This window comes from Protopterus annectens, chromosome 9.part0 (genome assembly GCF_019279795.1).
Source record: "Protopterus annectens isolate FY-2018-M chromosome 9.part0, PAN1.0, whole genome shotgun sequence".
In the NCBI taxonomy this organism is placed as follows: Eukaryota; Metazoa; Chordata; order Ceratodontiformes; family Protopteridae; genus Protopterus; species Protopterus annectens.
This window is the reverse complement of record NC_056743.1, coordinates 1,047,166,168-1,047,181,028: the sequence shown is the minus strand read 5'-3', so window position 1 is coordinate 1,047,181,028 and position 14,861 is coordinate 1,047,166,168. Positions and strand designations below refer to the sequence as shown.

General features: G+C 42.6%; 1 protein-coding gene across 2 annotated transcripts in view; it reads right to left on the bottom strand.

Moving 5' to 3' along the window:
• The window catches only part of EIF4B (eukaryotic translation initiation factor 4B), a 1,945,171-nt gene that overhangs the window by 902,813 nt on the left and 1,027,497 nt on the right, over nucleotides 1-14,861 (bottom strand). For both annotated transcript variants that reach the window (XM_044083849.1, XM_044083848.1), the window contains one exon: nucleotides 3,062-3,281. In XM_044083849.1, the coding sequence (XP_043939784.1) occupies nucleotides 3,062-3,281 (220 nt within the window). The remainder of the gene's footprint in view (nucleotides 1-3,061; nucleotides 3,282-14,861) is intronic.

Sequence of the window (14,861 nt, the reverse complement as noted above, 5' to 3'; positions counted from 1 at the left end):
CTCTTTTTTTCTGGATGAGAAACCTTTTGTGATGAGGTGAGCCATGTAGAAGGATTTCCTGACCACTGTGGCGGTGTGATTATCAAAGGAGAGACTACTGTCCACCTGTGTCCCAAGGTCTCATCACACTTTTGGCGTTAAGTAGACTACCACATATGTGGTAGTTCATGGGTACATAGTTTTTACCAAAGGGGATGACAATACACTTTTTGGCATTGAGCTTCAGGCCATGGCTTTGACACCAGGCATCTGTCTCGGTGAGGCCCTTTTGTAGTATGTCCACATCGTTAGGAGTTTCGATTATGGCTACTAGTTTGCAGTCATCTGCAAACTTTGTTAGCCAAAGACCTTTTGTGTTAGCTTCTAAATCATATTCTGGTGAGCAGGCAGCTGAATATAAAAAAAATATATATTTTTCCCTTTTCTGGTCAACTTCTTGCATACGAGAATTAATCAAACTAGGAGGATATTCCTATTCGGGAACATATCTCTCAGTAACTGACATTCCTGTTTAACATCCCATACAGTAGTTATTCACATTCTAGCTGTCCTGACCATCTGGCCTTTGACAGCTCATTTCTGACGGTAAAGGTGGTGGCTATAACGCAAAAATACATTTGAATAAGTTGGTTTCCTGTATGTTTTAAAACCTGTATTACTGATAGAGTGTTTTGTAATAAGTATGTTTAAGTATGGAATGGGATTCAATCCTAGTAAAGGTCAAAATCTGATGTATTATTGATATAATTAAACTCATTTCGGTTTCTTTCTCAGACCATATGATAAAAATATCATCCAAATATCTAGTATATAGCTTAATGGATGTAACATATGGACTGCCAAAAATAAAACGTTTCTCCCATACTGACATTACTATATTCACATACAATGGACCACAAGCAGCACCCATAGCTACATCTGTGTTTTGGTGTAAGTACTGCCCTTTTTAAGCACAAATTCCATAAGCTTAACATACATATTGATTCTGTAATGTGTGACATCTGTTGTCTGTACTAAAAAACCTGCAAACCATTCATGCCTAATAGTTTGTGGGATGACTCTGAATAAATATTTTATGTCAATTATTGAAAAGATACTTTCATTTATGTCTAACACTATTACATTTCTTCAAAAAATCTCATGAGTCCTTGCATGGACAATCAACAGTTTGCTTCTTTCTGGAGATGGAAATCTAAGAATTTTGCTAAACAGTACTACAGTTACTTGAACATATGTGCAAATTAGACATAAGGCACACATTAATCAAGCATTTAAATTTAAATTGTTACAATTTAACTAGTCAACAACTAGGTTTACTGGATAATATTCTTTCTGCTGATACTTTGAGATACAACAGATACTTTGAGATACAACAGACCAGACAAAGGTGGAGGTATAGTAATTATGGCTAAAACAGACTTGAACAGCAAGCAATTACATAGACAATCCCTCCACTCCTCTGGTTTTATGCTGCTCATTAAGAAATATAACCCAGTCTTAACTGCATGATACCCCACTCACTGAGTTTTGCAGTGCCCACAAAGAGCGTTACAGTCCCTTATACTATTCACCCTGCATTTTCTGGGTTCTCAAGTGTCTAATGAAATATATATTGCATTCTATTGCCCATACAACAACAGCACTTGCAGACTGTGAATACTGTGAAAAGCAAATATTTAACAAATGTAAAGGTCTTCACTTGTGAAGAGGTGGAAAAATAGTTCCAAAGAGGTTTTCAGCAGACATTCAGTACTTGAGGATTCCCTGTTTACTGGCAGGCTGGGGTATAAACTCCTGCTTGACCCCTGGGTACATTTCTAAAAGAACCTTTTGATGTATTTACAACAAAATCTCTGCAATATAACTAGTTCTGCAACTCTAGCATTACCAAGATTGTGTACCCTTTCCAAACGTTATCAGCCTTCTATAACCTCTACTTCTCTTCTGCCTTACAATCTAATACCTACACAGTGACTACTTTTCATCGCACTCTAGTAATTTTTGACATCTCTATGATGTAGATCTAATTGTTAAGATCTATCATTCACGCTGCAAGGTTACTAACTCACTATCACTGCAGAATTTGTAAATATTTTACACAAAAGGATGGAAAATATACAATTACTTTCTTAACCAACAAGATTAAATGAATCCTTTTACTATCCCAATAGAGTAACCCAGCTCTTCTTATACTTAGTAAACTACTGGCTACTCAGACGTGACTAGCTTCTTACTTTTCAAGCCATAAAAGATCCAGTCCTATTAAGCACCCTATTTCTTTGCAAAACCAGAGGCTGTACTAAAGACCTAAACCGATACCAACCGATGAACAACTCGCTGGAGGGCTAAATCCCTAACTCAGTATATTCTTAGCCTACTGAAAAAGTTATTGCAACAAGCAATATGCTACTCTGACTACTTCTGAATGCTATTCATAATGGATGGGTAGCCACATTTGCACCAGGGTTATTACGAACAGCTCTATGCGATATGAGAGGGAAGCACAATTAAGTCGTCCAAAAGGGTGACAAGAACTACTTAAGATGTTCCTTTATGGTCCCCCAGAAATCACTTGCCCAGAACTGTTCCTAGTTTTTCATCTGGTTAATCCTGTCAACTACACTACTTAAGAGTGTCACTTTACTTCACAATTTGCTCCAAATACTTGTATATCAAAATTAGGTACCTTTTACCATTTGCTTTGTAGACCACACTGTATTATCATTGTGTGTTTTGCACAGATTCTTCCTCTGCAGGACTCAGCTGAAAATGTGACTCCACAAAGCTGAAAAATGGAACTCCACAACTTAAGATTTCCACCTAATAAATATCATAAATAAAACCAAAAAGAAATGTAGTATCAAGGAAGATATAAGTAAGGAGTATTGGGGGAAAATCCTCACAAGTAAACTGTCTGCCACTTACTTGCCTCAGCTGTTATTAGTCTACTTTATAAGACAGAAGCAAAATTAAGCAAAGCTAGAAAAGATGAATGAGAAAAATATTTAATGTTTAAAGTTACCCAACACAGACACATCAGTGCTTCTGATGGTACATATACCTTTCCCTTGGTCGCCTTTCTCCTCGGGGTTTGTCATCATCTACCTGTCGCTGAAGCTTTTCCTGCTCTTTTTGAAGCCTCTCTTCCACCTCACGCTCTCGTGCTGCTGTATCTACTGGTTTTGCACCACCAAAAATAGAAGCTCTGCTGATCTGCGAAGAATCATCCTCTTTAGGAGCACTGCGTGGTTTAAGATTAAGTTTTGGCCTTTGTGGTGGTGCTTAAAAATAAATAAAAATAAACTAAATGTAAAGACTAAGCTACTGCAAACTACAGCAATGCAGGTAATACAACAGCAAATGTCTGAATAACAAAACCAGGAATAATTACTACTGTCCACTACTCAGGCAGACGTTCGTCTCCTGGCCAGACTGTTTCACTAGCTGCTCATCTCTACAGGTGTAAGACTTTGCCATCCATTGTAGAAATCCCACCCATAAAACAGGACAATCTGCAGTCTCTATTCTTTACAGGTATCCAACTTGATTATGAAAAGTTGTGTAGTATTAACAAATATTCTTGGTTAAGTCCAAATGGTAAAAGCTCACAAAAAAGCCTAAAACATCAGAATAGCAACAGGCATAAAAAAGACTCACTTACAAATGCCCAGCAATTTCATCATCAAAAAGGTATAATCAAAAACTCAAAAGGCTCATCACAATTAAATTTACATGTATATATGCAGTGTGTGTATGTGTGTGTGTGTGTGTGTGTGTGTGTGTGTGTGTGTGTGTGTGTGTGTGTGTGTGTGTGTGTGTGTAACACATGCTTAAATGCTTTTAGTATGTGAAATAGTGGAAATGCACCCACATCCTGGCTATCACTTCAAAAATGTTCTCACTTCATAGAAAACCACTACGGAAGGACGTAATCAATATAACAACTGACAAGATCAACCACTTGTGCGGCAAGTAAAGTACAGTTGTGTACACTTACCATAAATGTAGATGTGCGAGTGTATTCACTGTTGCAGTCACCACATTTGGGTTATCTGCATGCAGTAGCCCTCAGTCGGCCTGATTATCAAAGTCTTGGGTCCTGCGTCAGTTGCTGTCTTCATCTTCCATGACGTCAGGTAGTCAGGGGTATAAAGCATGGAGCCGATGCCATTACATCGGTGTTTCTTGCCCCAGATGTCAGGTGCCCCCATAATGGGAAGCAATTATATATATATATATATATATATATACAAGGTTACACCTCCAACAAAAAAGCAAATACACCAGAAAGCTTTAAACATAGTAAGCAAGAATAGAGGTATAGCCAATAGAAGTCAAGGGGTTGGAGGGAGGGTAACTAGGACTGCAACAGTGAATACACTCGAACATCTACATTTATGGTTAAGAGTACAAACCTGTACTATGTTCTTCATGTTTCACTGTTGCAGTCATCACATTTGGGTAGATTCCCAAAGCTAAGGATGGGAGGACGAAATTAACCAGCATTAGGACCAGCTATAAGGCCCTACAAGACTGCAGTGGCAAAGCCAGCTCTGGATTTAGAGAAAATTGGAAAATGGTAATGCTTGGTGAAAGTATGTACAGAACTCCAGGTAGCAGCTTCTAGGATGTCCCTGGTAGGGACACCTCTGAGAAAGGCTGTAAGAGGTAGATGCAGCCCTGGTTGAATGTGGTTTTATCCCCTGTGGGGTAGGTTTTCCATGGTGCTTACAGCAGAAATTAATGCAATGGCCTATCCATTTAGAAGTGGTTTGCTTTGAAATGGCCTTCCCCTCTGCCCCTACAGCTGTTCAGATTTCCTGAGATGTTTAGCCCTGTCCAAGTAAAATCAAAGTTGTCTATGCACATCTAAGGAGTGCAGTATACGTTCTCCTTTATTCTGTGGGTTAGAAAAGTAGGTTGGCAAATGAATGGACTGATTAAGAGCCACACTGGATACTACCGAGGGCATGAAAGAGGGATTGGTCCTAAGGGATACCATGTTCGCATGAAAGATGACGAAAGGCTCCACTGCCATAAGGGCGTGTAATTCAGATACCCTTCTTGCTAAAGTGATGGCTAAAAGGAAGGCTGTTTTCCAAGAAAGGAATTTCAACTCTGCACTTGCAGCTGGGTCAAAAGGAGAGTTTTTCCAATACAAAGTTAAGGTCCCAGGCTGGGGTTGGGGCTCTCCTGGGTGCTCTTAAGTTTTTGGCCCCTCTGAGGAACTGCTTGAGCAGTGGATGAGAGAAGAGGGGTGGGTTCTGTGTTGTAATGAGCTGAAATGGCTGAGGCATGAATTTTGATGGAGAAAAAGGAAAGGCCCTTGTGAAGCATTTCAGTTAAGTATTGAAGAATCTGAGGTAAATTGGGCGCTGCTGTGCCCATCCCCTGAGTTTGTTTCCAGGAACAGAATCTTTTCCATTTTTAAGCAGAGGATTTTCTAGTACTAGGCCTCCTTGACTCCAGAATAACATCCAACACTTGTTTACTGAGGGATGGTAACGGAGAGATCATGTAATTAGCCAGGCTGCCAGGTTCAGGGTTTGAAGCTGAGGGTGCAGAATCTGGCCCTCCTGTTTGGGCAGCAGGGTGGGGGTCTAAGGCAGGTGCAATGGTGCCAGCTGTGACACACTGCACAAGAGGGGGTACCCAGTGTTGGCGTGGCCAGTCTGGTGCAATCAGTATCGTCCTTGGTTTGTCCTGTTTGATCTTTAGTAGTACCTTGGGAAGGAGAGGCAGTAGGAGGAAAGGCATAAACTGAAAGGTTTTTCCAGGTGAAGGACAGGGCATCCACTTTCCAAGCTTGTTTGGGGGAGTCCTTGTGCAGAATTTGTCCAATTGGTAGTTCTGGGGGGAGGCAAACAGGTTTATGTCTGGGCTCCCCCATTTGTTTATCAACATGTTGAATGTCTTTGGTTCCAGTTTCCACTTGTGTGGGTCCATGAGATTTCTGCTTAGTTCGTCTGCCAGTGTATTTAGCTTTCCTGGTAGGAATTGAGCCTGTAGGTGCACGTGGCAGCTCAAGGCTGTGTTCCACAGAACCATGGCTAGTCTGCAGAGAGGGTATGAGTGGGTTCCCTCCTGCTTGTTTATGTACCACATAACAGTGGTCCTGGAAGAATGTGGTCCTTGAAGGCTGTCAGAGCATTCTGTACAGCTAACATTTCTTTTTGATTGATATGCAGGTGCATTTGACTTGGGTTCCATTTGCCCTGAATGCACTTCCCTGCCAAGTGAATGCATAGTCTGATGCCTCTGTTAGGGTTTGGGCGGCAGGGGGTAGAGTGAATGGCAGTCCCTTGTTTTGGTGGCAGGCCTCTGCCCATCAAAGGAACTCTAACTGTAGGCAAGGTATGATGGGAATCATTGCTTCTAGATCCTGAGAATGTTGACACCATAGGCTTTTTAGATACCATTTTAGTTTCCTCATATGCATTCTTGCATATGGAATTAGGAGAATGCAGCAGGCCAAGAACCCAAAGGCTTGCAGTATTTGTCTTGCAGACAGCAGGGTCTTTGTGGCCATTAGTTTGAAGTAAACTGTCAAATGAACTTGTTTCTCTGGCATGAGGAAATCCATCTGGGAAGTTGTGTTCAAGCTTGCTCCCAGGAATACAATTTGTTGGCAGGGTACAAGATGTGATTTCTTTTCATTTATGGTGTACTCCAGAGAAGTTAACACCTTTTGTACAAACGCCAGATGACTCAAAAGTATGTTCTGGCTTTCTGCCTGAATTAGACAATCGTCCAGGTATGGATATATTTGAATATTTCTTTGCCTGCAAAATGCAATGACTGGAGCTAGGCACTTTGTGAGTACCATGGGCGCAGTAGATAAGCCAAAGGGCAGTGCAGAGAAAGTACAGTTGTATACACTTACCATAAATGCAGATGTTCGAGTGTATTCACTGTTGCAGTCATTACATTTGGGTAATCTGCTGGCAGGTTGCCCTCAGTCGGCCTGATTAACAAAGTCTTGGGTCCTGCGTCGGTTGCTGTCCCTTCTTCCATGATGTCAGGTCGTCAGGGGTATAAAACATGCAGCCAATGTCATTACATCAGTTTTTCTTGCCCCAGATGTCAGGTGCCCCCCAAATGGGGGGATATATATATATATATATATATATATATATATATATATATATATATATATATATATATATATATTTATTTAGAGAAGAAAGGTAAATGGTAATGTTTGGTGAACGTATGAACCGAGCTCCAGGTAGCAGCTTCTAGAATGTCTCTGGTAGGAACACCTCTGAGAAAGGCTGTAGAAGTAGATGCAGCCCTGGTGGAATGAGATCTGATCCCCTGGGGGAAAGTTTTACCATGGTGCATATAGCAGAAACAAATGCAATGGCTAATACATTTCGAAACAGTCTGCTTTGAAATAGCCTTTCCCTCTTCTCCTGCAGCAAATGCCACCAGTAGTTGTTCTGATTTTCTTAGAGATTTTGTCCTGTTTAAGTAAAATCTAAGTTGCCCGTGTACATCCAATGAATGCAGAATCCGCTCTCCCTTGTTCTGTGGATTGGGAAAGAAAGCTGGCAAATGAATGGTCTGATTAAGAGCCACACTGGATACCACCTTAGGCATGAAGGATGGATTGGTCCTGAGAGACACCCTGTCCGCATGAAAAATAATGAAAGGCTCTACTGCCATAAGAGCCTATAATTCAGAAATCCTTCTAGCTGAAGCGACTGCTAAAAGGAAAGCTGTTTTCCAGGACAGAAATTTTAAGTCTGCAGTAGCAGCTGACTCGAAAGGAGGGAGAGTGAGTTTTTCCAATACAAAATTGAGGTCCCAGGCAGAGGTTGGAGCTCTCCTGGATGGTCTTAAGTTTTTGGCCCCTCTGAGATACTGCTTTAGCAGAGGATGAGAGAATAGGGGAGGTTCTGTGTTGTAATGAGCTGAAACGGCTGAGGCATGGATTTTTATGGAAGAAAAGGACAGGGCCTTGTGAAGCATCTCAGTTAAGTATTGTAAAATCTGAGGAATATTAGGTACTGCTTTGCTTATTCCTTGTGACTGATTCCAGGCACAGAATCTTTTCCATTTGTCAGCATAAGATTTTCTAGTACTAGGCCTTCTCGCCACCAAAATGACATCCATCTCAGGTTTGCTGAGGGATGCTAAGGGTGAATTTAGCTGATTAGCCGCGTTGCAAGATTCAGTTTGGAGCGGAGCGTGCAGAATTTGGTTGTTCTGCTGAGACAGTAAGTAAGGTGTCTGAGGCAGAAGCCACTGTGGAAGGTGTGACACACTGCACAGGAGTGGGTACCAATGTTGGTGAGGCCAGTCTGGAGCAATCAGAATAATTTTTGGTTTGTCCTGTTTGACTTTTAGTAGAACTTTGGAGAGCAGAGGCAGAGGGGAAAAAGCATAGACTTATAGGTTTTTCCAGCTGAATGATACAGCATCCACTTTCCAGGCTTTTTTTGTGATGAGTTCTTGTGCAGAATTTGTCCCAACTGACAGAGAACTATGTCTGGACCCCCCATTTGCATGTCAACATGTTGAAAATCTGTGATTCCAGTTTCCATTCGTGTGGGTCCATGAGATTTCTGCTTAGTTCATCTGCCAGAGTATTCAGCTTTCCTGGCAGGAATTGAACTTGTAGTTGTATTTGGTAGGTCAAGGCCGTGTTCCACAGTGCCATGTATAGTCTGCAAAGGGGGTAGGAGTGTGTACCCGCTTGTTTATGTACCACATAACTGTGGTGTCATCTGTCTTTATCATTAATTGTCCTGGATGAAGGTAGTCCTTGAAGGCTGTCAGTGCAGTCTGTATAGCTAGCATCTCTTTCTGATTGATATGAAGGTGCATTTGATTTGGGCTCCATTTGCCCTGAATGCACTTCCCTGCCAGATAAGCCCCCAAAGAATAGTCTGATGCATCTGTTGTTAGGGTTTGGGCGGCAAGGGGTGGAGTGAATGGCAGTCCCTTGTTTTGGTGGCAGGCCTCTGCCCACCACAGGAGCTCTAGTTGCAGGCAAGGTATGATAGGAATCATGGTTTCCAGGCTGTGACAATGTTGACTCTATAAACTTTTTAAGTACCACTGAAGTTTCCTCATATGCAGTCTTGCATTTGGAATTAGAAGAATGCAGGAGGCCATGAACCCCAAGGCTTGCCGAATTTGCCTTGCAGATAGCAGGGTTTTTGTAGCCACCTGTTTGAAGTAAGTTACCAAATGAATTTGCTTTTCTGGCGTAAGGTAAGCCATCTGGGCAGTCGTATTCAAGCTTGCTCCCAGGAATGTAATTTTTTGAGAGGGTACCAGTTGTGATTTCCTTTTGTTTATGGTGTACCCTACACAAGTTAGAACTCGTTTTACAAACACGAGATGCTTTAGAAGAATGTCCTTGTTTTCTACTTGAGTTAGGCAATCGTCCAGGTATGGATATATTTGAATATTTCTTTGCCTGCAAAATGCAATTACTGGAGCCAGGCACTTTGTGAAGACCCTGGGTGCAGTAGATAAGCCAAAGGGCAGTGCAGAGAACTGGTAATGCAAGTAGCCTGCTTTGAAGCGGAGGTATTTTCTGCAAGATTCCCTGACTGGGATATGCAGGTAAGCCTCTTTTAAGTCTGAGTTACCCAACCAGGCATCTTTGCCTAGCATAGGAAATAACTGTTGAAGAGTCAGCATCTTGAAATTTGGAATGTCCAGAAATGTGCTTAGAGTAGTTAAGTCCAGAATTGGACGCCATGATTTGTCTTTTCTGGGTACCTGGAAAAGTCTTGAATAGAAACCTTGTCCCTTTTCCTCTTCTGGTACTGGTTGAATAGCCCCCATGTTCATGAGGGACAGTACTTGATTTGGGGGCAGGTCTGGCCATCCGTTTGGGATTGGCAAAGTGTGGAAATGAAATATGTATCCCTGGGATACTATATTTAAAACCCATTTGTCCTGGGTTATAAGTTGCCAGTTTCTTGCATGAAGTGCCAGTTTCCCCCCAAAGGGGTGGCTAAGAGGTAAGTGCTTGGTAATTGTAGAGGGAAGTCATTGAGACTGTTTACCATAGGGAGGTGTCTTGCTGTTTCCAGATTTGGAGGTGGAGGCACCCCATTGCTTTGTTCTAAAAGTACCTTGCGGCTGAAACCTGGAGCCTTTGTAATGTCTGGGTTTGACTTGAGTGGCTCTCGAAGGAACTGGAAAGGACTAGTTCTTAGTAGGCCAGTGCCTACTAAATCTTGGAGGTTGCACTTGTAAGAAATTTTTTACAGTTTGCATAGATTTAGCTTGATCTTCCATCTTTTTTAAAACTTCTTCAGCCTCATTACCAAAGAGACGGTCCTGTTGTAAAGGAGCATCCAACAATTTTGCTTTAACATGATCAGGCAGAGTTTGCTCTTTGAGCCAAGCATGCCTTCTTAGCACATACCCAGTTACAGCAGACCTGCAAGAGGCCTCCAAAGAATCAAAACCACATTGCGAAGTATGTTTTCCAACTTGTTCAGCTGAATGCAATAAATCCTGTAAATCATTATTTTCCACACAGTCAGAAATTAACATCATTTTCTGTTTAACCAGTCCCATGATATGCTGTTGATATTTAAGCATATGAAATGGACAGTTTAAAGCCCTGACTGCCAAGGTTGCAGAAGTGTAAACCTTCTTACCCCATCTATACAGCGTCCTGGAATCTCTATCAGAAGGGGCAGGATTTTTAGCAGTAGAGGCCTTAATGCCCTTGGGACCCTGAGAAATGGTTTCAGGATCTGCAATAGGATTTTTGAAAAGGAATTTGTGGGAGTCAGGAACCCTGTAGTATCTGTCTGGCTTACAAGGAGCCAGAGGCAGAGAATCAGCAGCCATACTAGATTCTGAAAAAAACATCAACAATATCTAGAACAGGAGGTATAGCCAAAGGCCTATGCTGAGGAAGAAGAAAATCCCTAAGTCTCTCTTTAGATTCAGAGAAATCCTGACTTTCCCAATGGAAATGTTCCCTTAAGGTATGTAAAGTTCCCCCCCAAAAAAAATCCTCAGGTGGAGAAGCAGAAGGAATGGAATCCTCTGCATCAGAGTCCTCCATAAGTAGGTATAGACAAATCCTGTTCATTAGAAGAGTCAGAAAAATAGAAATCAATGTCTTGCCTAGGCCTCTTAGAAGGAGGGGGTTGGCTACCCCTGATCAGAGTAATTAAATCTTCAGCCATTTTGATCATTTGTTTCTTAGGCATACGGGCCTGCACATGTGGCCCAGGAGTCGTTTTTTTTAGACATAGATTTAGATTTTGGCCTTAGTTTTGAAGATGGCGTTGGTCAAATGTACAAATATGTAGGCCTGAAAACACCCTCAGAAACTGGTGCCTGCACAGCGGCTCCGGACCCATCTAAGGTAGAGACATCTGCGGGATCCATAATTGAAGCATCTCGTGGTATACCAGACTCTGAATGGGTCTCAGTAGAGGCCTGCGAATCAGAAGTGGCGGGTATCAGAGGCTGCGAAAGCGCCTGAGTACCAGCGAACTGGCGACTGGCTTAGGAGAAGCGTCGTCAGTTTTGGACCGTGACGGCCTGTCTCTGTCTTTTTCTTTGCGTTTTTTAGGTATTCTGGTAGTCGGACTGCTAACCAACGACATTTCTGGATAATTAAATCGTGAGCCAAAATATTTAGAAGCAAAAATATACCGACGTTTAATAGTGTGCTGATTAAATTTAGCACAAAACAGACATCAAGGTACGTTGTGGTCAGGGCCTAGGCAAGGAATACAATACAAATGAAAATCCTTATGAGGTATTTGCTTCCCACAAGTAATGCAATTATTAACTTTTACTGACATCGGTAAGGAGCAAGAAAAAGTTTCCCCAACGGGGTACGTAGCTTTTAGTTGAAGACTTTGGTTCTGAAACTCGAAAACGAAAATTTCAGGAGTCGGCCGACCGGCACTTGCGAAATGCTTCTGCTTCAGGCACCGCGTGGCAAGAAAGACTGATGTAATGGCGTCGGCTGCATGTTTTATACCCCTGACGACCTGACGTCATGGAAGAAGGGACAGCAACCAATGCAGGACCCAAGACTTTGTTAATCAGGCCGACTGAGGGCAACCTTCCAGCAGATTACCCAAATATAATGACTGCAACAGTGAAACACAAAGAACATCTGATCATGCATGTAGCCTGCTTTGAAGCATAGGTATCTTCTGCAAGATTCCCTGATTGGGATGTGCAGGTTGGCTTCCTTTAAAATCCAGTGTTGCCAACCAGGCATCCTTGCCTAGCATAGGAAGCAACTGGTAAAGAGTTAGCAGCTTGAATTTTGAGATCACCAAAAAAGTGTTTAGGATAGAGAGATCCAGGATAGGACGCCAGGAGTTGTCTTTTCTGGGCACCAGGAAAAAGTCTTGAGCAGAAATCTTGTCTCCTTTCCTCTTCTGGGACAGTTTGAATAGCCCTTATACTTAAGAGAGAGAGAACTTACTTTTGACCCTCTGCCCACTGATTTGGGGGTAGATCTGGCCAACCGTTTGGGGTTGGTAAAGTGTGGAAGTGGAATCTGTATCCTTGGGAAACTATATTTGAAAACTATTTGTCCTGGGTAATGAGTTCCCAGTTTTTTGCCTGCAGGGCAATCTTTCCCCCTAAAGGAGCAGTCAGTTGAGAAGGGCTTGGAAGTTTTAAAGTTAAGTCATTGAGACAGTTTACCATAATAGGGGGGAGTCTTACTACTCCCTGCTTTGGAAGTGGGAGCCCCCCCACTGCTTAGTCCTGTGTGTACCTTGGGACTGAAGCCTGGGTGTTCTGCTGATTCTGAGTTTGGACTGAAGGCCTGGAAGAGGCAGGAAAGGGCCAATTCTTAGACGGCCGATGCTTACTAAATCTCGGAGGCTGTGCTTGCACAAAATCTTTAACAGTTTGCATAGATTTAGCTATTTCCTCCGTCTTTTTAAGTACTACTTCTGCTTTGTTGCCAAACAGGCGGTCCTGGTTTAAGGGAGCATCCAGCAATTTAGCTTTAATATGATCTGGCAAAGGTTGCTCCTTAAGCCAAGCATGCCTTCTAAGTACAGACCCAGTGACAGCAGCCCTGCAAGATGCCTCTAGTGAATCAAAACCACACTGCAAAGTATGTTTTCCAACTTGTTCAGCAGCATGCATTAAATCATGTAAATCCTTATTTTCAGCACAGTCAAGAATCAACATCATTTTCTGCTTAAGCAATCCAATAATATGCTGCTGATAGTTTTAACATATGAAACTGGCAGTTTAAGGCCCTAATGGCCAAGGTTGCAGAAGTGTATACCTTCTTACCCTATCTATTCAGTGCCCTGGAATCTCTGTCAGAGGGGGTAGGATTTTTGGCAGTAGTAGCCTTAATGTCCTTGGGTCCCTGTGAAATGGTCTCAGGATCCGCAGTAGGATTTTTAAAGAGGAACTTGTGAGAGTCGGGAACCCTGTAATAGCTATTTTCTGGGAGCAGGAGTTAAGGAGTCAGGGGCCAAGCTGGATTCCGAAAAGGCATCATCAACAATGTCCAGTACAGGGGGGGATAGCTAAAGGCCTGTGTTGGGGCAGGAGTAAGAAATCCCTAAGCCTCTTTTTAGAATCAGAATAATCCTGGTTTTCCCAGCGAAAATACTCCCTAAGAGTATGCAAGGTTTCACCAAAAGAGAAATCCTCTGGAGGGGAAGCAGAGGGAATAGAGTCCTCTGAATCAAAATCCTCATAGGTAGATAAGGTTAAATCCTGGTCATCAAAGGAAACAGAAATCCCAGAATCCTGATCAGAAGAATCATAAGAATATTCAGTCCTAGGTCTCTTAGAGGGGGAAGACTGGCTTCCCCTGATTAAAGTAATAAGGTCTTCAGCCATTCTTATTTGTTTTTTAGGCATAGAGGCCTGATCATGTGGTCTGGGTGTCGGTTTTCTAGGCATGGATCGAGTTTTAGGCCTTGAAGAAGAAGATGGCGTTGGTTTAATATGCAAGTCGGTAGGCCTGAATACACCCTCAGAAGCCGGTGCCTGCACAGCAGCTCCAGACCCATCCAAGGTAGAAACATCCACAGTTTCCACAGTTGAAGCATCTCGCGGCATACAGGACTCCGAATGGGTCTCAGTAGAGGCCTGCGAATCTGAAGTAGCGGGTATCAGGGGCTGCGAAAGCGCCTCACTGAGTACCGGTGAACTGGCGACTAGCTTAGGAGAAGCGTCGTCGGCAGCTTTGGACCTAGGCAGCCTGTCTCTGTCTATCTTTGTGTTTTTTGGGAATGTCGGTAGTCAGGTGGCTTACCGAAGACATATCTGGGTAATTGTACAGAGTACCAAAATATTTAGAAGCGTAAATATACACACGATGATTAGTTCGTTGTTTAAATAAGGCACAAAACCGACAGCGAGGTACGTCGTGGTCAGGGCCTAGGCAAGGAATACAGTACGAATTAAAATCTTTATGAGGTATTTGCTTTCCACAACAAATACAATTATTGACTTTTACTGACATCGGTTTAGAGCAAGAAAAAAGTTTCCCCAACGGGGTACTTGGCTTTAGTTGAAGACTTCGATTCTGAAACTCGAAAATGAAAAATTCAGGAGTCGGCCGACCGGCACTTGCGAACTGCTTCTGCTTCGGGCACCGCACGGCAAGAAAGACTGATGTAATGGCGCCGGCTGCGTGCCTTACACCCCTGACTACCTGTCGTCATGGAAGATGAGACAGCAACCGATGCCGGACCCAAGACTTTGATAAACAGGCCGACTGAGGGCTACTGCAAGAAGATAACCCAAAAGTGATGACTGCAACAGTGAAACATGAAAAACATCCTAGCTACTCAAGGCAGGTTACAATATTACACAAATTATATTACCACATTAACACAGGACACCATCACATATTGTAAATAATGGAA